Here is a 17,100-nt window from a genome sequence, read left to right as displayed (position 1 = left end):
ACCATAACAGAGAGGGAGGATTCTGGTTCAGTCAGCGCAAGGAGCAGATCATTAGTGAACAAGAGGACTCTGTGACCCTATCCCACAAAGGAAATGCCTTTGATGGCCCGGTTCTACCTGAGGCTGATGACCAGAGGCTCCACTGCAAAGGCAAATAGTAGGGGGGAAAAGGGGCAGCCCTGACGAGTGTCCTGGGAGATTGGGGAGGGGTGGGTCAACTGGCCATTCACCCGAATGGTCTGTGTGGGTGGCACACATGAGGCCATAATTTTGCTAATTCTGTTGGGACCTAAAACTATTTTCTGGAAAGTTCAACTTACCTTATTAAAGGCCTTCTCGGCATCAAGAGATATGAGGAGAGCAGGTATGTTATTCCTATGGACCTTTTCTACTATATGCGGATGTTGTCAGGGACTTGTATATGTTTTACAAAGCCAACCTGGTCAGGCTCAACCAGAGCGGGGAGAAGTGTTTCAAGGTGATTATCCAGCATTTTAATGTAATTGTTGTGTCAGTGTTTAATAGGGCTATTGGGCTGTAGGATGAACAGAGGGTCTGATCTTTGCCAGGATTGGTAATCAGCGTGATCTCATTGGTGTAAGGCTGGTGGCATGGGTGAAGGAGTTGAAGAGCTTGAACAGGTGATCTTTCAACCGGGGGAAGAAAACCATACAGAAAGCGGACATTGGGCTGTCTAGATCCTGGAGTTTTTCCTTTAGGGAGTTCATTAAGAGCCCGACGGAGTACATCCACTGAGACTGGTTTCTCCAATTTATGAGAAGATCAGACGTTCAGAGGCTGCCATGTACAGCTCTGAAGGTAGGAGTCAATGGTGGCTTGATCATCCCCTCCTCTGATGTATAGATGAGGGTAGTAGGCTCGAAAAGCCTACTGTTTATCTGGTTTCCTGATGGCCCCTCTAGTGTTCTCTGTGAAAATCTTTGCTATATTGGATCGGCTGTGTTGGTGGCACAGTCTGCCTGCCTGGAGACTGCCCACAATGCCTCCCCAAAGTAGTATTTTTGTTTGAATGCTTGTAGCAATCTCTCAGCTTTATTAACCCGGTATGCCTGAAGTTGGCTCCTCAGGATGGCCAGTTACCACTTGGTGCATGCCCTGGGATGCTGCTTGTCCATGCCCTCCAAGGAGCAGATCTCCTGGGTAAGGTTAGTTTTGAGCAAGTGTGTTTCCTGAGTCCTGGCTATGAGATGAAATATATGACTACTCATATAGTTGCTTTAAAACCTTCCCAAAGTATATGGAAGGGTTGTCTGGAAGGGAGTTGACCGTTAAGTATTCAGCGATAGCTTCTTTGATGGAGGCCCTATCTAATGGGTCGCATAGGAGGTGGGGGATAAACGCCAACATGGGGGGCGTATGGCATTTCCAGGTGCTGTGTCCATGTAAGCTCAATGTGTGCATGATCGGGGATGGAGATATCTGATATCCAGGTAGACTCCCGGCCTCCCCAGGAGGGAGTTGGTAAGGACAGATAATCAATGCCAGAGTAAGAGAGGTGTACATGGGAGTAAAAGGAATAGTTCATTGCATCTGGGTGGAGGTAACGCCAGGCATCTAGTAGGCCAGTGTCCCCCAATTCCCTTGTGAGCAGTCCAGACATGCTCCTGTACCCTGAAGTGTGATGTGTTTCTATCAAGGTCATTGTCCCATTCTAAGTTAAAGTTGCCCTTACCATGAGGTCCCACCTAGCAGGACCCAAATGGTATTTGAGTACCTTCTGAAGGAACACATCTTGGCATTGGTTAAAGGCATAGAGGTTAAGAAAGGAAAGAGTGTCCCTACCTCTCTTGATTTTCAGCATCAAGAATCGTCCACCCAGATCTCTAGTGATTTGGGTTAAATTGGAGTATGAACCATTTTTGAAGAGGATGGTGATGCCCAATGTTTTAGTGTACCCAATGCTGGCAGGGTTGCCTGGGGGGGCATGTAACTGCAATCTTCCATGAGTAGGTGCGTCCCTTGCAAAATAATTACTTCAGGGTCCTGTTTTATTTGGTACCACCAAACCTGTCAACGTTTCCTGTGGTAGTTGAGCCCTCAGACTTTAACGGATAGGAGTTTAGCATTCTTCATGGGACGCATGGCAAAATGGTGGCGTACAGTGCCTCATGGTGGTGGTTCTGCCCTTACAGAGAAGGTACTGTGAGTAGAGGGTCTAGGCCTCCAACCTCGAACCCCACTATGAGTAGTGAGAGCTGCATGGAGACGTTAAAAAGGGTGAAGATGTGGGGGAAATAAAGGAACCAACAGGGCCATACCTGCTGAGCCAGTCTGTCAAGAGACAAGTGGGAAAGCCCACCAGTCCCTACTGAGGAGTCATCCTCAATGGGGAAAAGCCCAGTGAGGGGGCAGACACCGGAAAAACTGCAGGAGGGTAACAACCTGTGGTAGAAGGGACACACAGATATAACAAGTGACAATCAATACACAACAGTCTGGGCATCGGGCTGAGGCCCTGCTGAGGAGTGGAGAAATAATTTGGCCAGTGTGGCCCATCGGCGGAATGCAGCTTGGCACGGGTGATGCTCAATGCGCATCACGTGTCACTGGTGGCAGATTGCGAAGATTTCTGCTTTATTTTGAGGAGGTGTGTCATAATGTCCTCTTTTGCAGAGTGGGAGGGTTTTGCTGCATTGTTGCTGCCAGATCCCCACCTACAGACAGTCTGCCAATCTGCCAGACAGGACTTCAGTATTCAGGTCTCTCAGACATGGAGGGTGAGGGGTTTCTGCCGGGTGAGCCCCTGGACAGTCCAAGCATGTGTTTGGCTTCTATAAGAGATCGTACCATCCTCTGCTTGCCGTTCCACTTGAAGAGCAGTCTAAAGTGATGGGCCCATTGGTACTTGATTCCCTGGTCTCCCAGCTTCTCCTTGATGGTTTGAAGTCTTGTTTCTTCTGAAACATTGAAGGTAAGAGGTCTTGAAAGATTTACACTGTGTGTCTGTGGAATATGATATCTACCTTCCCCCGAGCCACTTTAAGGATCGCTTCCTTGCCCAGGAAGAAGTGGACCTTGGTAAGCATGTCAGGGATGTCATCAGGGCAGCTTGTCATTGCCTCAACACGGTGCGCCCTGTCAAGAAATAAGGGTTGACTCTTTGCATCTCCCCAAATTGCCCCCAGCAAGTCCCTGGTGAATGACATATCATCATCACATTCGGCTCTCCGGGGGACTCCTTTAATGCATATCTTGTTGTGCCAACTGCAATTTTTTAGGTCCTCCTGCTTCGCCTGCAGTTCGATCTGCTGTTCCTCCAGTGTGTTATCTCGTCTCCACAGTACTTCTTGATCTTCAGCGCAGGAATCCATTGTGCGCTTCAGGTCGTCCCCTCTGTCACCCACACCTGTGACATCTTTGTGAAGGTCGTAGAGGCAGCTCTTCAAGTCAGTTTTTAGTGAGCTAATCTCTTAACGTAGGTCATTGAGGAATATCTCACTGTAGTCCTGTGTGATTGGAGGGGAAAGTGGGGTCACAGTGGTCTGCAGGTGGTCTGTGTCTTGCCACTCATGTTGGCTGCAGTGGATTTGGACCAGAGGAAAACTATAGCGCTGACTTCAGTGGCTTTACCACTTGGCATAACAGATGCACAAGCAGCTGCAACTGATTCAGAAAAGGCAGGCAGGAGAAGGTGGGAGGACTACTGGCAGGTCCAAGCCAAAACCAAAAAAACAGGAGGTGCAATCTTAAAGGAGCATCGGAGGAGTCTTCTTCACTAGATAACGGCGAGCAGTGCAGACCCCAATGGATCTGGGCAGGAGATGAAAAGTGGGGGGCATCCGGTCATGCAGCTTGAGGTGAAGTGGGTCTGAGGAGGATGGGTGCAGTTGAGCTAGGCAATGCTGAGAGGCAGGTCTCCCACAATCGCGGTCAAGTCTCTAAGTGACAAGATGGCTCCCCCTTAAGCGGGCCCTGTTCAGGATTGTCGCATCTCCCCGATGGCTACAGGGAGGCCAAGTCAAGAGAAGGTTGGGAGCGGCGCTAGGCGCAAGTTGGAAAGAGACAGAGACGCAGGGGAGCACTTACTGTGTTGGTCCCCTTAGCCCATAGTATGAGGATTGTCCATCATAGTGTGGCGTGGGGAAGGTGGTTGGTACCTCACTTAGGGCAGGCCCAAGGAGATCGTTTAGTCCCTTTTGCATCTCCCAGTGGGGGGCACCAAAGTTGCAGAGGCAATGCTGATCCTAGGAGAGTGGTCCTCTAGTGTCTTCTTTTCTTTCTTCTGCTTGTTTTGTCTAGCTTACAGTGAAAAGTAGTGATAACATTTATTTTTTGCACCTCTTAGTCAGTTTTATTAAAGTTAGAATATTTCTGTGCGTTTCTACATATTCAAAGCTACTGCAGCTTTTTTTCCTAAAAGAAATATCTATATTGAACTATTTCTAATATCTTTTTGCAATACATATCTAACTGGTTTTTGATGTGTTTAATTTTTGCATTATAGCTTCTGTTTTTATTCTCAATGATGCAAACATACTCTCTCTTACATATGAAAGAGCTATGCTCTAAGGTGTTAAGTGGTTTGTGGAAAAGGTGATGGTGTGACCATGTATTATCTGGGATAAAGTACTCCCTGCTATACATGATAAAGATATTGCAAGTCTGTTCGGGGGTTCAATAACCTTATAAATGAACTTGGCCATCGGTCTCGATCCTCTTTAGGGTTATGGAGCTCCTCGGTGACTTATAATATCCTTATTATGTATGGCAGGGGACACATTATCCTATATATATTATTAATGTTATTATGGTTAAATGTCACTTGCACAGTGCAGTGATAAGGCATTCCATCACCTTCCATAGCCTTGGGATGCCTTTCCAGTCAGTTTGGAGACTTCCTTGCGTACCCGAATCTGATTGTGGAGGTGTATAGCTAGGAAAGGGAACATGAGCATACCTCTGTTAAGCGAATACATCACTTTAAAGAGTTGTAAGTTAATGTCGTGGCATGTTACATTAGAGAACTTGATAGAGTGCATTGTGACCCTGACTTTACCATGGCAGAGCTACAATTTGGAAGATTTGCATGAATTCAGCCAATGAGAACCCTTAAATAGGGTATTTATATGTGACACCAGCGTGACCCGCGTACACCCAGGTCCAGCATGGAACAATGCCCTTTGTCCTTTGTCATTTCGCAAATTCCCCAATGCCGCCCAGTTCAGAATATGAACCTTTTTATGCATGTGGCAATCCCCTAAAGCCATCAAAATGAAATGGCGCTATTACACATTCCAAGGTGCAGGGGTACTGGAGTTTCTGGGGCTGGAATCACCAATTGCAGTTGGTAATGCAAACCAGGTCCCGTGCAATCACGAATATGAGGCCCAAGAATGGGGAAGAACCACACAGACAAGGGATTACTACATCCTTTCCCACGTGGTTATTCCTAATTCCAGGGACTATTCACTCTAGTTCATTACCTGCTCTGAGCAGGTGAGAAATAGGAGAGAATATGCATCACATTGTGAAGGCGGTTAGAGGGTGCCTCGGACAGGGCAGGCTAAGGGTGTTGCTAGGGTGGAGTGTTGCATGTTTTCCCGGTACTATGTACGTAAGTAGAGTTGTGCTGTGCCTGTGGCCTCTGACTGCTCTACATTCGTGTAGATTCACACACAGTAAAACTGTGCTCAGTGTACCTGCACCTGGTAGTTTCAGGTGCAAGGACATTGAGGCACATGAAAAGTGCTGGGTCATTCTGCCCCCAACCACATCCCCAGGATACTGCTTTGACTGGCTTGTAATCAACCCCTCCAGTATTAATATCTTTGTGCCCCAATAACATTCCTCTGAGACAGTCAATATCAAAGGTTTTAGAACCATGTTCTATACTCAGGCCTAAGAGGGCTCTATTTTTAATATATCATCTCCAGTATATTCCAGTAGATCCAAACAAATACCTGACATAGTTGATATCTATGTGCTAACCCTGGAGGACAAAGGTGATATAAATGACCTAGCACTGTCTCTGAAAGGCTTGGCATTCGGGTGCAAATCCAGCATCTTTCAATGCACCCATGCCTAAACGCTGGTATCCCTGAGTCGTTTGCAGAGCCATTCCAGCCCATTCCAGACAGGATCTCTATAGCTGTCCTTGAGGTGAAATAATTCGTACTCATCAATGCCAAAACTCTGAGATATCTTGCAAATCAAAGTGAGGGGTTTCGCATGCCTGTGCCAAACGTCTGATCCACTCTTGGCTAATAGCAAGATATTATCTGCTTGCGCCGCTACCTGAGATATTCTGTCCTAAAGGTGAAATGCTATAGCAATGTTGAAATCTGTGTAGCCACCTCTTGCTGAAGATTGGAATCTAAATTAAATCCTAGGATTAACGCTGTCACCTTTTATTTTGCCTCCAGGTTTCTGCAAGTCAGCGGACCAGTTTCATATTCTCAAGGGTAAGTACTAGGCCTGAAAGCAAAGGTCTAAGGCACTGGATTAATGGATGCATTTGTATAGCAATCAGAAGCCTACGTGGAGCTCATAAAGCATAATTCACAGCCAAGCAATAGTGCACCGCAACTCCTAAACTACTCCTGTTACCCGTGTAAGGACCACTGCAAAATTACCATTTGCTCTACATGGTACCTTCAACTAACCGAGAAAGTCTCACTTAGATACATATTGTTTACCATAAAATGAAAGAAAACTATATTTTCATACAGGAGACAAGCTTCCTCGGTGGAGATATTGAAAATTATCTATACACCCCAGTAAATCTTTTTATTGTACAAGTTAATGGTGACAATGTCATCAGTTAGTGGCAGTAAAAATATGGAGATGAATGGTTCTGCGAAAATATGGTATGACAATTCCAGCAATCTCCTGGGTGCGGCGGATTCTGTATGTGTGAGAGAACCAATGGGGGTTGCCACTGGGTAGTTATAGTTAGGTCGGCGTTTCCATAGGAAATGTGTTATGTTGCCAATAATTTTGGCATAATTTGATGAAACTCCACTGAACTTTCCAAAAAGGTTCTACTTTTTGACTAGTTTGTGCATGAAAAGTTTCAGGGTGATCCCTCAAGTGGGGGGGGGTTGAGAAAAAAGGGGAGTCCCAACATCTAAAATCCCCATGCATTTTCCATAGATGTCTTTAACAAGCACTACAGCAAAAACTGCTGAAAGGAATTGCACCAAATTGGCTGGAAGCTAGATTTTGGTTCAGAAGATTGTGCTTTTTGGGATTTGGTATAAATCTGTTAAACAATATTTGAATTTCTGGACGGTTGGGTTTGAGGGACTCTTGTGAGAGTCCCTTAAAACCAATTGTAAAACAATAGAGCATTCTGCTTGGCCTAGGGAGCATTTTTCCCCATCTTGCTCCCACAGGAGTCAGACTCCTATAGGAGTAAGTGCACTGGTTGGCTTCCAGCAACATGTGAAAAATGTGTTGCCAGCCATTACAGGACTCAGGAACTTAGTCTCCTGTCCTCAACTTGCAAAAATAAAATGATATAAAGGGGCAGGATAAGGATACTAGGTCCCATGGGGGGACCCAAAGGGACCCACCTTGGGCCAAAATTGAAAAAAACTGCAATTTTTGCCACAACCCTGCGGGACTCCCAATGGATCGGAAAAAACAAAATAGTGGCCTGGGGCCAAATTCTTAAATTCTGGGGAGGGGCTGGTGGCACTCCCGCTAGAGCCATTTTTGGTCCCTGGGACTCCATTCCTGGGGCACAGTTTACTTGCTTAGGACAGGGGTCCAGTAACTCCATCCTGAGACATTTTTTGGCCTCAGTGACCCTATCCTCAGGGCCCAGTGTGTATATAAGGGGAAGGGGTCTACACAGCCCCTACCTTGAGCTGTTTTTGGCCCCAGGGACTCCATCCCCGGGAGCCCAAATTAAAATAATTATGGGGAGAGAGGTGCTTGCCCTGCCTCCCCAAGCCATATTCAGCCTCAGCAACACCATCCACCGGGGCATGAAGTATTTCTTAAGGGAAGGGAACCATGAGGCTGTACTGTCCAAGCCTTTATAAAGCTCTGGGAACACAATCTACCAGGGCGATAACTCTTTGCTGTGATCCCACGGTCCCACTGGACTCACAAAGGACCGAAATAAAAACCCAAAATAAAACAAAATATGGGCCTGGGACCACCTTCTTTAATTAAGGCGAGGGGAGTGCCATATTTGGTCCTGGGGACACCCAGCAACTGGGGTCCAGTTTGCTTGTTTAATGGGGAGGCACCCTGGTTAGGCATATTCGGCCCCAGGGACCCCATCTCCTGAGGCCCAATGTAATAAGGGGAGTGGGGACTTGCTGCCACCTCACTGAGCTGTTTTTGACCCCGGGGACCCCATCCCCAGGGCCAAATTCGAATTTTATGGGGAGAGGGGCACTCAGCCCCCCTCCTTGAGCTGTATACAGCCTCAGGAACCCCATCCTCCGGGATCTCATGGCACCTCTCACTGAGCCTTCAATGGCCCAGAGTCCCCCATCTCCTGGGGCCAGCTCACATACTATGCCCCAGCGTGCTCACCCCGGGACACAGTAGTTTCCCTGCTCGCACCAGCATGGGAATGGAAACTTGTGTTTGCTCCTGCCTGGTGGGAGCATTTTTAACACAAAGCTTTAAAAATGCTCCCACCAGCTGGGAGCAGACTTTTGATCTGTTTTTATGCTCCCATCTGGAGGGAGCATCATAAACAGCTGTTCTTTGCGGGTGGGAGCAATGCTGGCTCATGCAGCATGTGGGGAGCTGGCTGGGGCCCCCTGCTGCCCCCAACATGTGTATGGTGGGTGCCCTGGGTGGGCACCGTAGCTCCCACGTATTATACAGGCAGGCCTTGTGGAATGGGTTCCCCAGAGCCAAATTAGACTTGGGGAGGGGGCGTTCAACTCCCCCTCATTAACAAAACATGGCCCTGGGGGATGGGCTTTTCTGGGCCTGTTTAAGGCTTGGGGATGGGGCCTGCGCTGCTCCCCTCCCCTTCCCTAACTAACACATTGGGACCCAGGGAATGGGGTCTCTGTGGCAGAAAAACGCTCAGAGAGAGGGGAGGTGCATGCCCACTCCCCTTATTAAATGGGGCTCCAGAGGATGCTGTCTCTGGGGTCGAAAACAACTTGGGGAAAGTGCCCACTGAAATGGGAGCATATCGACCACTTTCTATGTTAAATGCCGACTACAAAATTTTGAGTGGCATTTTGGCCTCTCGTTTTCTTCCCTTTATGACTACTCTGATCCACCCTGATTAAACAGGTTTTATCCCCAAACGTAGCACTGCAGTTAACATTAGACGGCTTATGGCTATACTCGCTGATACTTCATATAACCGGTCGACGGCCGCTATATTGTCTATAGACATTGAAAAGGCATTTGTTAGCCTTGAGTGGGAATACCTGTATGAGGTCATGACTCTCATGGGACTGGGGTGGGGCTTTGTGGACTGGATGAGATTTTTGCATACTAAACCCACTGCCACAGTGTGGACGGGGCAAACTATCTCAGAGAGTTTTGGGGTGGAGCAAGGCACGAGACAGGGATTCCCACTATCCCCTTTGCTTTTCGCTAAAGCCATGGCGCCCCTGGCAGTGTTGGCCAGGTCGGGAACCTTTTATGAGGCCTTACAGCAGGGGAAGGCATGCAGTGCATTGCATTATACACTGATGACCTTTTACTATTCTTACAAGATACAGGGAGAGAGTTGCAAGGGACTTAATCCTTGTTGGAGAGCTTTGTGGAAGTATTCAGACTTAGAGTAAATTGGTCTAAAACTAAACTATCTCTGATTAAAGAAACTGGGATCCCAGTTGACTTACCCAGAGACTTGGAGTTGGAACCCCATTGCCTCCCATACCTGGGGGTGAAAATTTACCGGTCTGCTCAGGATATGTTTGAGGGTAATTATGGGTTGGGCCTCAGAAACTTGAAGTCATCCATAGCGTTTTGGCAAATACTCCCTATCTCAGTGGCAAGCAGAATTACCCTCTTGAAAATAGTAGTGCTACCTCGGTTGCTGTATTTGTTCGGAACTCTCCCACTGTGGGTACCGCAGTCTTACTTTAATGAACTAGCATCAATCAGTACAGCATTTGGGGCAGTGGGTGACAGCGGGTGGCACTTGCTACACTCTGACGTCCAGTGCGGCGGGGAGGGCTGGCAGCCCTGGATTTTGAATTGTATTAGTTAGCAGCCCAATTGCAATGGCTCGCCAGGTGGCTAACAAGCAGGCAACTTCAGGATGGGCCTATGGATGGGTTTATACCAACACAATGAGCATTGCTCGGGCTGGTCCTGAGAATTGATATCCCCACAGGACTGCACCTGCAGGCCTACAAGACCATGCAGAAATGTTGGAGGACAGTTAAGAGGAAAATCAGATATTCAGTTGCCATATTCCCCGGAGCTGCCCCTTTCTGTCTTTCCGTTGATGAGGGGGGGATGAATTGTCATGGTTTGGCAACATGGACTGCAGCAAGCTTAACTAAACTGGGTGACTTATTTCGAGACAGGGTTGTGGCCCCCTTTGAAATGCTCAGCGAGGAATTCAGACTGCCGGGAGGTCAATTTTTTAACCATGGGGCAGCACATGCAATAATCCGAAGGCACTGGAGAATGGGTGACGTGGAACTGCGCACCCACGCATATTGTTCCTATGTTTTACAAGCAGCAGGGACGTTCAAAGCGATTACTTGCCTCTACTGACATTTGCAAACAGAGATGCTCTGGCCATTAGATGGAGTAAGGGCCAAGTAGGAGACGGACCTGGGCACCCCTATTTTAGAGCAAGATTGGGAGGGCATATTGGAGAGAACCCCCAGAGTTACTAGAAAAGCCGGATTTAGACTCATTCATTTCTATATATTACACAGAGCATATTTACATCCTGAAAGGATTAATAGATATTTTAACACTCAAGAGGCTGCATGTTATTGCTGCAGAGAGGTGGGTGCGCTATTTATACACATGATGTGGACATGTCCAGTTTTGATTCCATACTGGAAGCAGGTTGTCAAGCGCCTAGCAGAAGTTATCGAAAAAACGATTCCAACTACACCGGCCCACTGCTTATTGCACTGGTACCCACACACTGCTAAGAATAAAATAACCAGCAGATCTCAGCATCTGGGCTTAATATTAGCCAAGAGGGAAATAACTAGAAAATGGAAAAACCCTAAAGGCCCTAGCTTGCAATCATGGGAAAAGGAATTAGAGAGATGGGCAGAATGTGAGGGGACCCTGCTTTGCAGAGAGGCATGCAAGGGGGTAGGCACAGTGGAAAAAGTGCAGGCCTGGGACCTGCTGATCATATCTCTGAAAAGCCCCCAGGGTGCCTAGAAAGGAAGGGGACTGCCACTCAGAGAGAGGTAGGGCAAGATTGCAGAGAATAGTAGCAAAAACAACAGCTGCAGCACTTACTCACTGCATTGCCAACAGACATATTAGTAGCGTTGCCGCACCATACCAGCGGGGAAGGAGGGTGGGTTGGGGGAGGGACGAAGGCTACACTTCAACTGCAGACAAATGAGCATGGAACAGGTTGAATTGATTTATGTAATTACCGCAAATGTGTATGCATAGTATCGAAATCTGATATTGTAATGTGAAAATGGAATTGAAGACTGCATTGCAAGATACAAGGGGAGGAGTTAATGATTCTTTGGTTGTTGTTACGCAAAAACCAATAAAATGTGTTTAAAAAAAAGAAAGTAATACTGCTATAGAATGTGCTGCAAAATAGATTTTTTTCTGTAAAATGTTGTAATTTAGATAACCTTCTCACGTCATTTGATTCTCCATGACACATGATGCTAATAGCCCTGACACTGTTCACGCTCTACTGAGTGGTTTTGGGCTACCTGTATTCAGTGTTTTAATGACATTTCTAAACAGCAGCTAATATTAACTCTATCCATTGTTTCTATGCTCTCTGCCCAACTACATACAGGGACCAACCTAAAGCAATTCAGACTTGGTTCTGCTCCAATAGGAAAAGTCCAGTCAGAACTGCCATGCATCATCCCCGATACAAAAAACAAACTGTACCGGCTTAGGCCAATTTGGGACATGACTTGGCAGTTTGGGCTGCACCATCCCTTTTAAGACATGTCCAAGGCTGATTTTCATATGATTGGTCCATGTCTGCAATGGACCATGCTATCTAAAAATGATAGAATGGAACACACTCCAGAGTAACTAACAGTGGCTGAGATTAATTCAAATTTCCAGCAATCACAATTTTGTTGCCTTTCTTTTTTCCTACGAGAGCTAAAATGCACTACATACAGTCCTCCTTGTGGGGAGAAATCACAATATATCTAAAAGCACAACACTTTAACTTAATCAAGGGGGCACTAAAGTTATCCATTCATAATCACTTTATATGTTTAAGAGAGCCTCATCCATATTAAAATTGATTAAACAAAATGTTGCAATCACAGTTTTTATTCGTGTCTATTTAATTGTGGTCCTCCAAACATTGTTGACGAGTTTCTGCTCCGCATTGGCTTGATCTGCCTCTTCTTGATGGTAAAATTGAAATAATATATACAACCTTTATTTACACAAACTGAACCACAAATAAAAATAGAAGAACCTTTAGCTGATTTGCCTTTACTCGTATTCCTCTTATTAATAAGAACATCATGCCGGGTAGATCATTGCAAACATGAGGGCCTTGGCACATATCAATTAAAAAGAGGACAGGTGCTCATCATCTTTTCCAGTCGCACGTCTGAAACAGTAATAAGAAAGGAGTGAAAGGATGGGCATGCAGTGCGAGGAGCAGCACCAAATTGAAGACACACATAACATCTGAACCCATGATCATTCATCTTGTTAGTTATACTTACAAGTTAGAATGAGTGAAATTGAACAATTCACAAACTGGCCATGGCAGCCTAGAGCTCACATGGTAATGCTTTCAATAATGCAGTGTGAAAATACTCATATTCAGTAATGATACCTAAATGGGAGGCATGGCTCATCGCCCAAAAGGTGAATAGGAAAATCACTGTGGATCATAGGATAATGCTCAAAATAGTGCAGCGCAAACAGTAATATTCAGGTACAAGTACTAGGTACTAGTGATACCATTATATGACTGTAGGTATACAAACTATAATTTAAAAAGTAGTTAGAATACGTTAGGTGGAAGTTGTAGCTCTGTGAGGGGCCTAAATTCTTAGAATAATGGGGTGGTCAGATGCCACATGGGCTCTTTGGGTACCGTTGTAAATTAATGTAGGTTGACCGTGCAAATACCACGACCAAGAGTGGACGGGGGACACATATGGGCAGTCCTTAAATGGAAGGATGTAGAAGGCTTAGTGTGACTGCATCAGCACCTATAGTAATGTAAACAACGATGCTTCTAGTTACTGCAGGGACAGTTTGACTGTGAGCTGATCGAGTTAGAAAATTGCTTATCTCAAAACCATGCCCGAGTAGACGTCTATTAACTTCAAGGCCATACATTATAAACATTTCTGGCTCTACAAAAAAATCAAAAATAGTGGTCCAAATGTAACATCATGGTCTTCCAATAAAAACTAGTGTCAGTGGAGATGGAAAATGAGGTCACAACACCACATATTTAGGACTCGTCGTAAACTTTTGGACACGCCACAATACATGGGGGCTAAAAGTGAGGATTGACAATACTAACAGACAGCCTCAGCTATTGAACTGGAGGGTGCAGTCAAACCTTAGACATCAAGCAGTGTCAGGAATCTTCAAACCTCATCAAAAAGGGTGTTTTGTCAACTGTGAATCCAGAAACAGACAACCAGAATGACTTGCCAATCAATACAGACAGGTTTGCTCTGGTGCACAATAACCCACCAAATTAACGTATTTAGCCACATACCTGGAAGATACCTTGACCTCAGCCAAGGCTCTATAATAACACTCATTCATCGATTTCGGGCTATTTTTCATCAGAAAAACACTTCTTGGTGAAAATAAGGGCTGAAGCCTACCCCTGTGAAATGCTTACTCTCTTCTGCTTTTACGATGCTAGCAATAGAAGGAAGCCAGCCTGCAGCTCCTGGAAAAGTAAGGGCTGAAGCCAAGATTGAGACTCTCTATGTGTATTTTAAAAAGCACAGCTGTGGAAACTAAAATTAAATGTTTTCCCAAACATGTATCTTTAACAAGACACAGGGAATCTCAGCGCCAGGTGCACTCTCTTAAATTCAAACGGATTAACAAAATTCCAGTGGGTTTCTTCTCTTGCAGACAGGATGAAAGGCAGAGAGAGTGACTTTCGACATGGGCAGTCTTTAGGTTCTGTTTTCAATCAGAAAGTGTTTTTACAACTTGAAAAACAGAATCCCTCCTACTCCCAGCTCTTAGGAATTCCCACCACACCGTGCTAAGGAAGTTAAGTAAATTTGCAGCCGGTTTCGAGGCTTGCGTTAGGAAAAAACCTGATTACAGCACCTTTATCTTTACCAACATATTTTTATGGAAAACTACATACAAATATCTATTAGTATTCCAGTCATCTGTGGTATACTCTTTCCATTCCAAGGTCAAACATGTCATTTCTGTGGAGTGATGTAGTGGCATATCTCAAACCCCTGCAGCTTCTGCGGTGCATGGAGGATGTCCTTCAGGGGGCCCCCAAACCTCCAGGTGGGTCCCAATCAGCCTAAGGTCAATGAATATTTGTAAAATGTGGGAGACTGAGGAGCCCCTCATCACATTCTGCAGAGAGGCCCATCATTTTACATTACGTCATCAGAACGTCCTCTGAGATAAATAACTCCATAGATGGAAATATCGAAGCTGCTCACTGTGGTGTGGGTTGTACGTCCAGGAACATCTCTCCTCCAAACAGTCTTCTCAACCGTATCTAATGTCTGTGTTTTGCAGCTTAACCATAGAGGACCGATGGAGCGAGGCGCCATGAGGAGGCAGTATGCAGCAGGCGTGCGGAAGGAATAAATGTCAGCTTTCTCTGTGCTCGCAGGAGGGGCAGCACCAGAACTTCATTTATCATACTTTTCTCTAAGTTTGTTGTTTATGAAGCTAATTATTTCAGTAAGCGAAAGCATTTCCAATTTTCAAGTGATGTTCAGTGCAAGGATGCAGGTGTGCTGATAGATGTATTCCTGAAACCCACACACTGATGTGTTTTGGCTGTTTATGCATTCCCCAGGCTAAGCTAATTATTCATGCACCAGGATTTCCCAGTCATATGTCTATCTGGGAATTGTGAGATGATCTTCAATCTGAGATTTATAGACAGGCATGCTCCTTCCTTTAAAAGGTCAGGAACCAGTTTCAATTGGACCAGGCACTGGTCTGCAGTTCTTCCACCCAGTGAAGTCCAGTTCTCCTGCCACTCACATATGGAAAGAAATACAGAAGGACTCCTTAGAGTTCTAGATTGAGAGGTGTTTTTGCCTGTGACGGGCTACAAAGACATTTTGTAAATTTGTCAAATCGCATCATCTAAAGATTGATTTTAAGTAACCAACAAATTGGAACTTTGGATAAGAGGTCAATAAAAAAAAAAAAAAATTGCTATTTTGGGGAAGTAGATGCTGACTGAGACCCTAGAACCTCAGTTCCTGATTGCTAGCAGCTGGGAATGTTTTCCAGCTGGTTATCATCCTATTTTGTTCTCTTTGTTTAGTGCCTCAGTAAACATGATTAAACATTAACAAATATAATCTGGCCTCTTTTTATTTGTGACTTTGGTTTTGTTATTATTTCTTTGCACGATTCTCTTTCTCATTGTACTTTTCAAATCAGCACTGGAGGTTTTTTGGTTTGAATGTAGTGCAGATCAAGGTTTGCAAAGTAAAAAGTGCTTCAGAGAGAATACAATTTGTTGATCATGTCATATACGATAAATAATTGCATGAGAACAGGGGTCTGCAGTACCACTGCTATGAGATGATGTCCTTACATGCCTGCCTTGATAAGTCAACATTGTCCTTTTTGGACTATGATGAGCATGTGAGAAGGGAGTAAGGAGTAACCAGTCAAGCGGACACTGCTCACTGTGCCATGGAAATCAAACTGTACCGCACTGATGAGGCCTAACTTGGTCAAGCCAGTCTGGAGTTGCTTTTGTTCCCATCTGGAGGGGACCTTGCCTGGCAATTTATACTGAACTGTTCCTATTGGAGCAGGAACCAGGCAGATTAGAATATGGCTTGTCTCTGTCAAGAATGACATAGTGGGCAAACAAAATTATGGACTGTGTTGTCAGGCCTCAAGTAATTTACTTTGGGTGAGACTACTTCTAGAATTCCACCCATCACATTTTTGTTTTCCTTAAAGAAACACTTTATGCTGTGTGATTTAGCTAGTGGATATAAGCACATTGGGCCCGATTCACAAAGATACATTTAGAAGAAAAATGACTATGGTTACTGGAATGAAGTTCATAGTTGCTAAGCGGCTCCATTTCATGTGTGACTCAAAGAGTCAGGGTTTTCATAACAACATTGTTTCCATAGTGTCGTCCTTACGTGCGCTAAGGTACTTCAACTGAACTAATGCAGGGCATAAAACAAGATGTAAAGCATTCTAGTGTAACCCTATGGGCTGTGTGGCGAAACATGAGATGGGGTGTCACTCTTTTACCTGAAGCTCACTCGACCCGAGCTCTTGATAATCCATGATCCATACATTAACTCACACCAGGAAACGCTTGATACACTTTCATGGTGAATCTGTAGTTTACATTCAAGTGTGCCCCTATTCATTAAAAGTATATTAAAATCCTTTATTTGTAATGTAAGTACATACGCCCCTGACAAGCCATTTTAATTAATAGCAGTTTTTGGAAACATGGTTTGTGTAAGGTTCAAAATAGCACACAACTTCTTGCTAAAGGTTACCCTTGTGACGCACAGGAAGCACACTACCGTCTAACACACAATAGTAATATTCAGTAGAGACTGAGTGAGAACTCCTCACTCCATATTTTCTATCAGTTTCCCCTAGAACTCCACTTGATGTATTCCTGTGACTTAGCTAATATCATCAGGGTAGGATGTTCTCTATGAATAATTACCAAATGCTTCCTCACTCACTGTGCAGCTCTCAAAAAGAGGGCAGGAGTCTGGCTCACCAAAACCTAGTTTATGGTCAGGAACCAGGAAT

The 17,100-nt window shown here is 45.1% G+C and overlaps 1 protein-coding gene across 1 annotated transcript in view; it reads left to right on the top strand.

Annotated features, from left to right (window-relative positions):
* The window catches only part of C8G (complement C8 gamma chain), a 52,660-nt gene extending 37,004 nt beyond the window's left edge, over positions 1-15,656 (top strand). The window contains exons 6-7 of the mRNA XM_069241421.1: positions 6,384-6,422; positions 14,854-15,656. Coding sequence (XP_069097522.1) covers positions 6,384-6,422; positions 14,854-14,858 — 44 coding nt within the window. The 3' untranslated portion in view covers positions 14,859-15,656. The remainder of the gene's footprint in view (positions 1-6,383; positions 6,423-14,853) is intronic.
* The last annotated feature ends 1,444 nt before the right edge of the window (positions 15,657-17,100 follow it).

The sequence above is a fragment of the Pleurodeles waltl genome, chromosome 6 (assembly GCF_031143425.1).
Source record: "Pleurodeles waltl isolate 20211129_DDA chromosome 6, aPleWal1.hap1.20221129, whole genome shotgun sequence".
Classification (NCBI taxonomy): Eukaryota; Metazoa; Chordata; class Amphibia; order Caudata; family Salamandridae; genus Pleurodeles; species Pleurodeles waltl.
The sequence above is the reverse complement of the archived record's forward strand: the minus strand, read 5'-3'. Positions and strand labels throughout refer to the sequence as shown.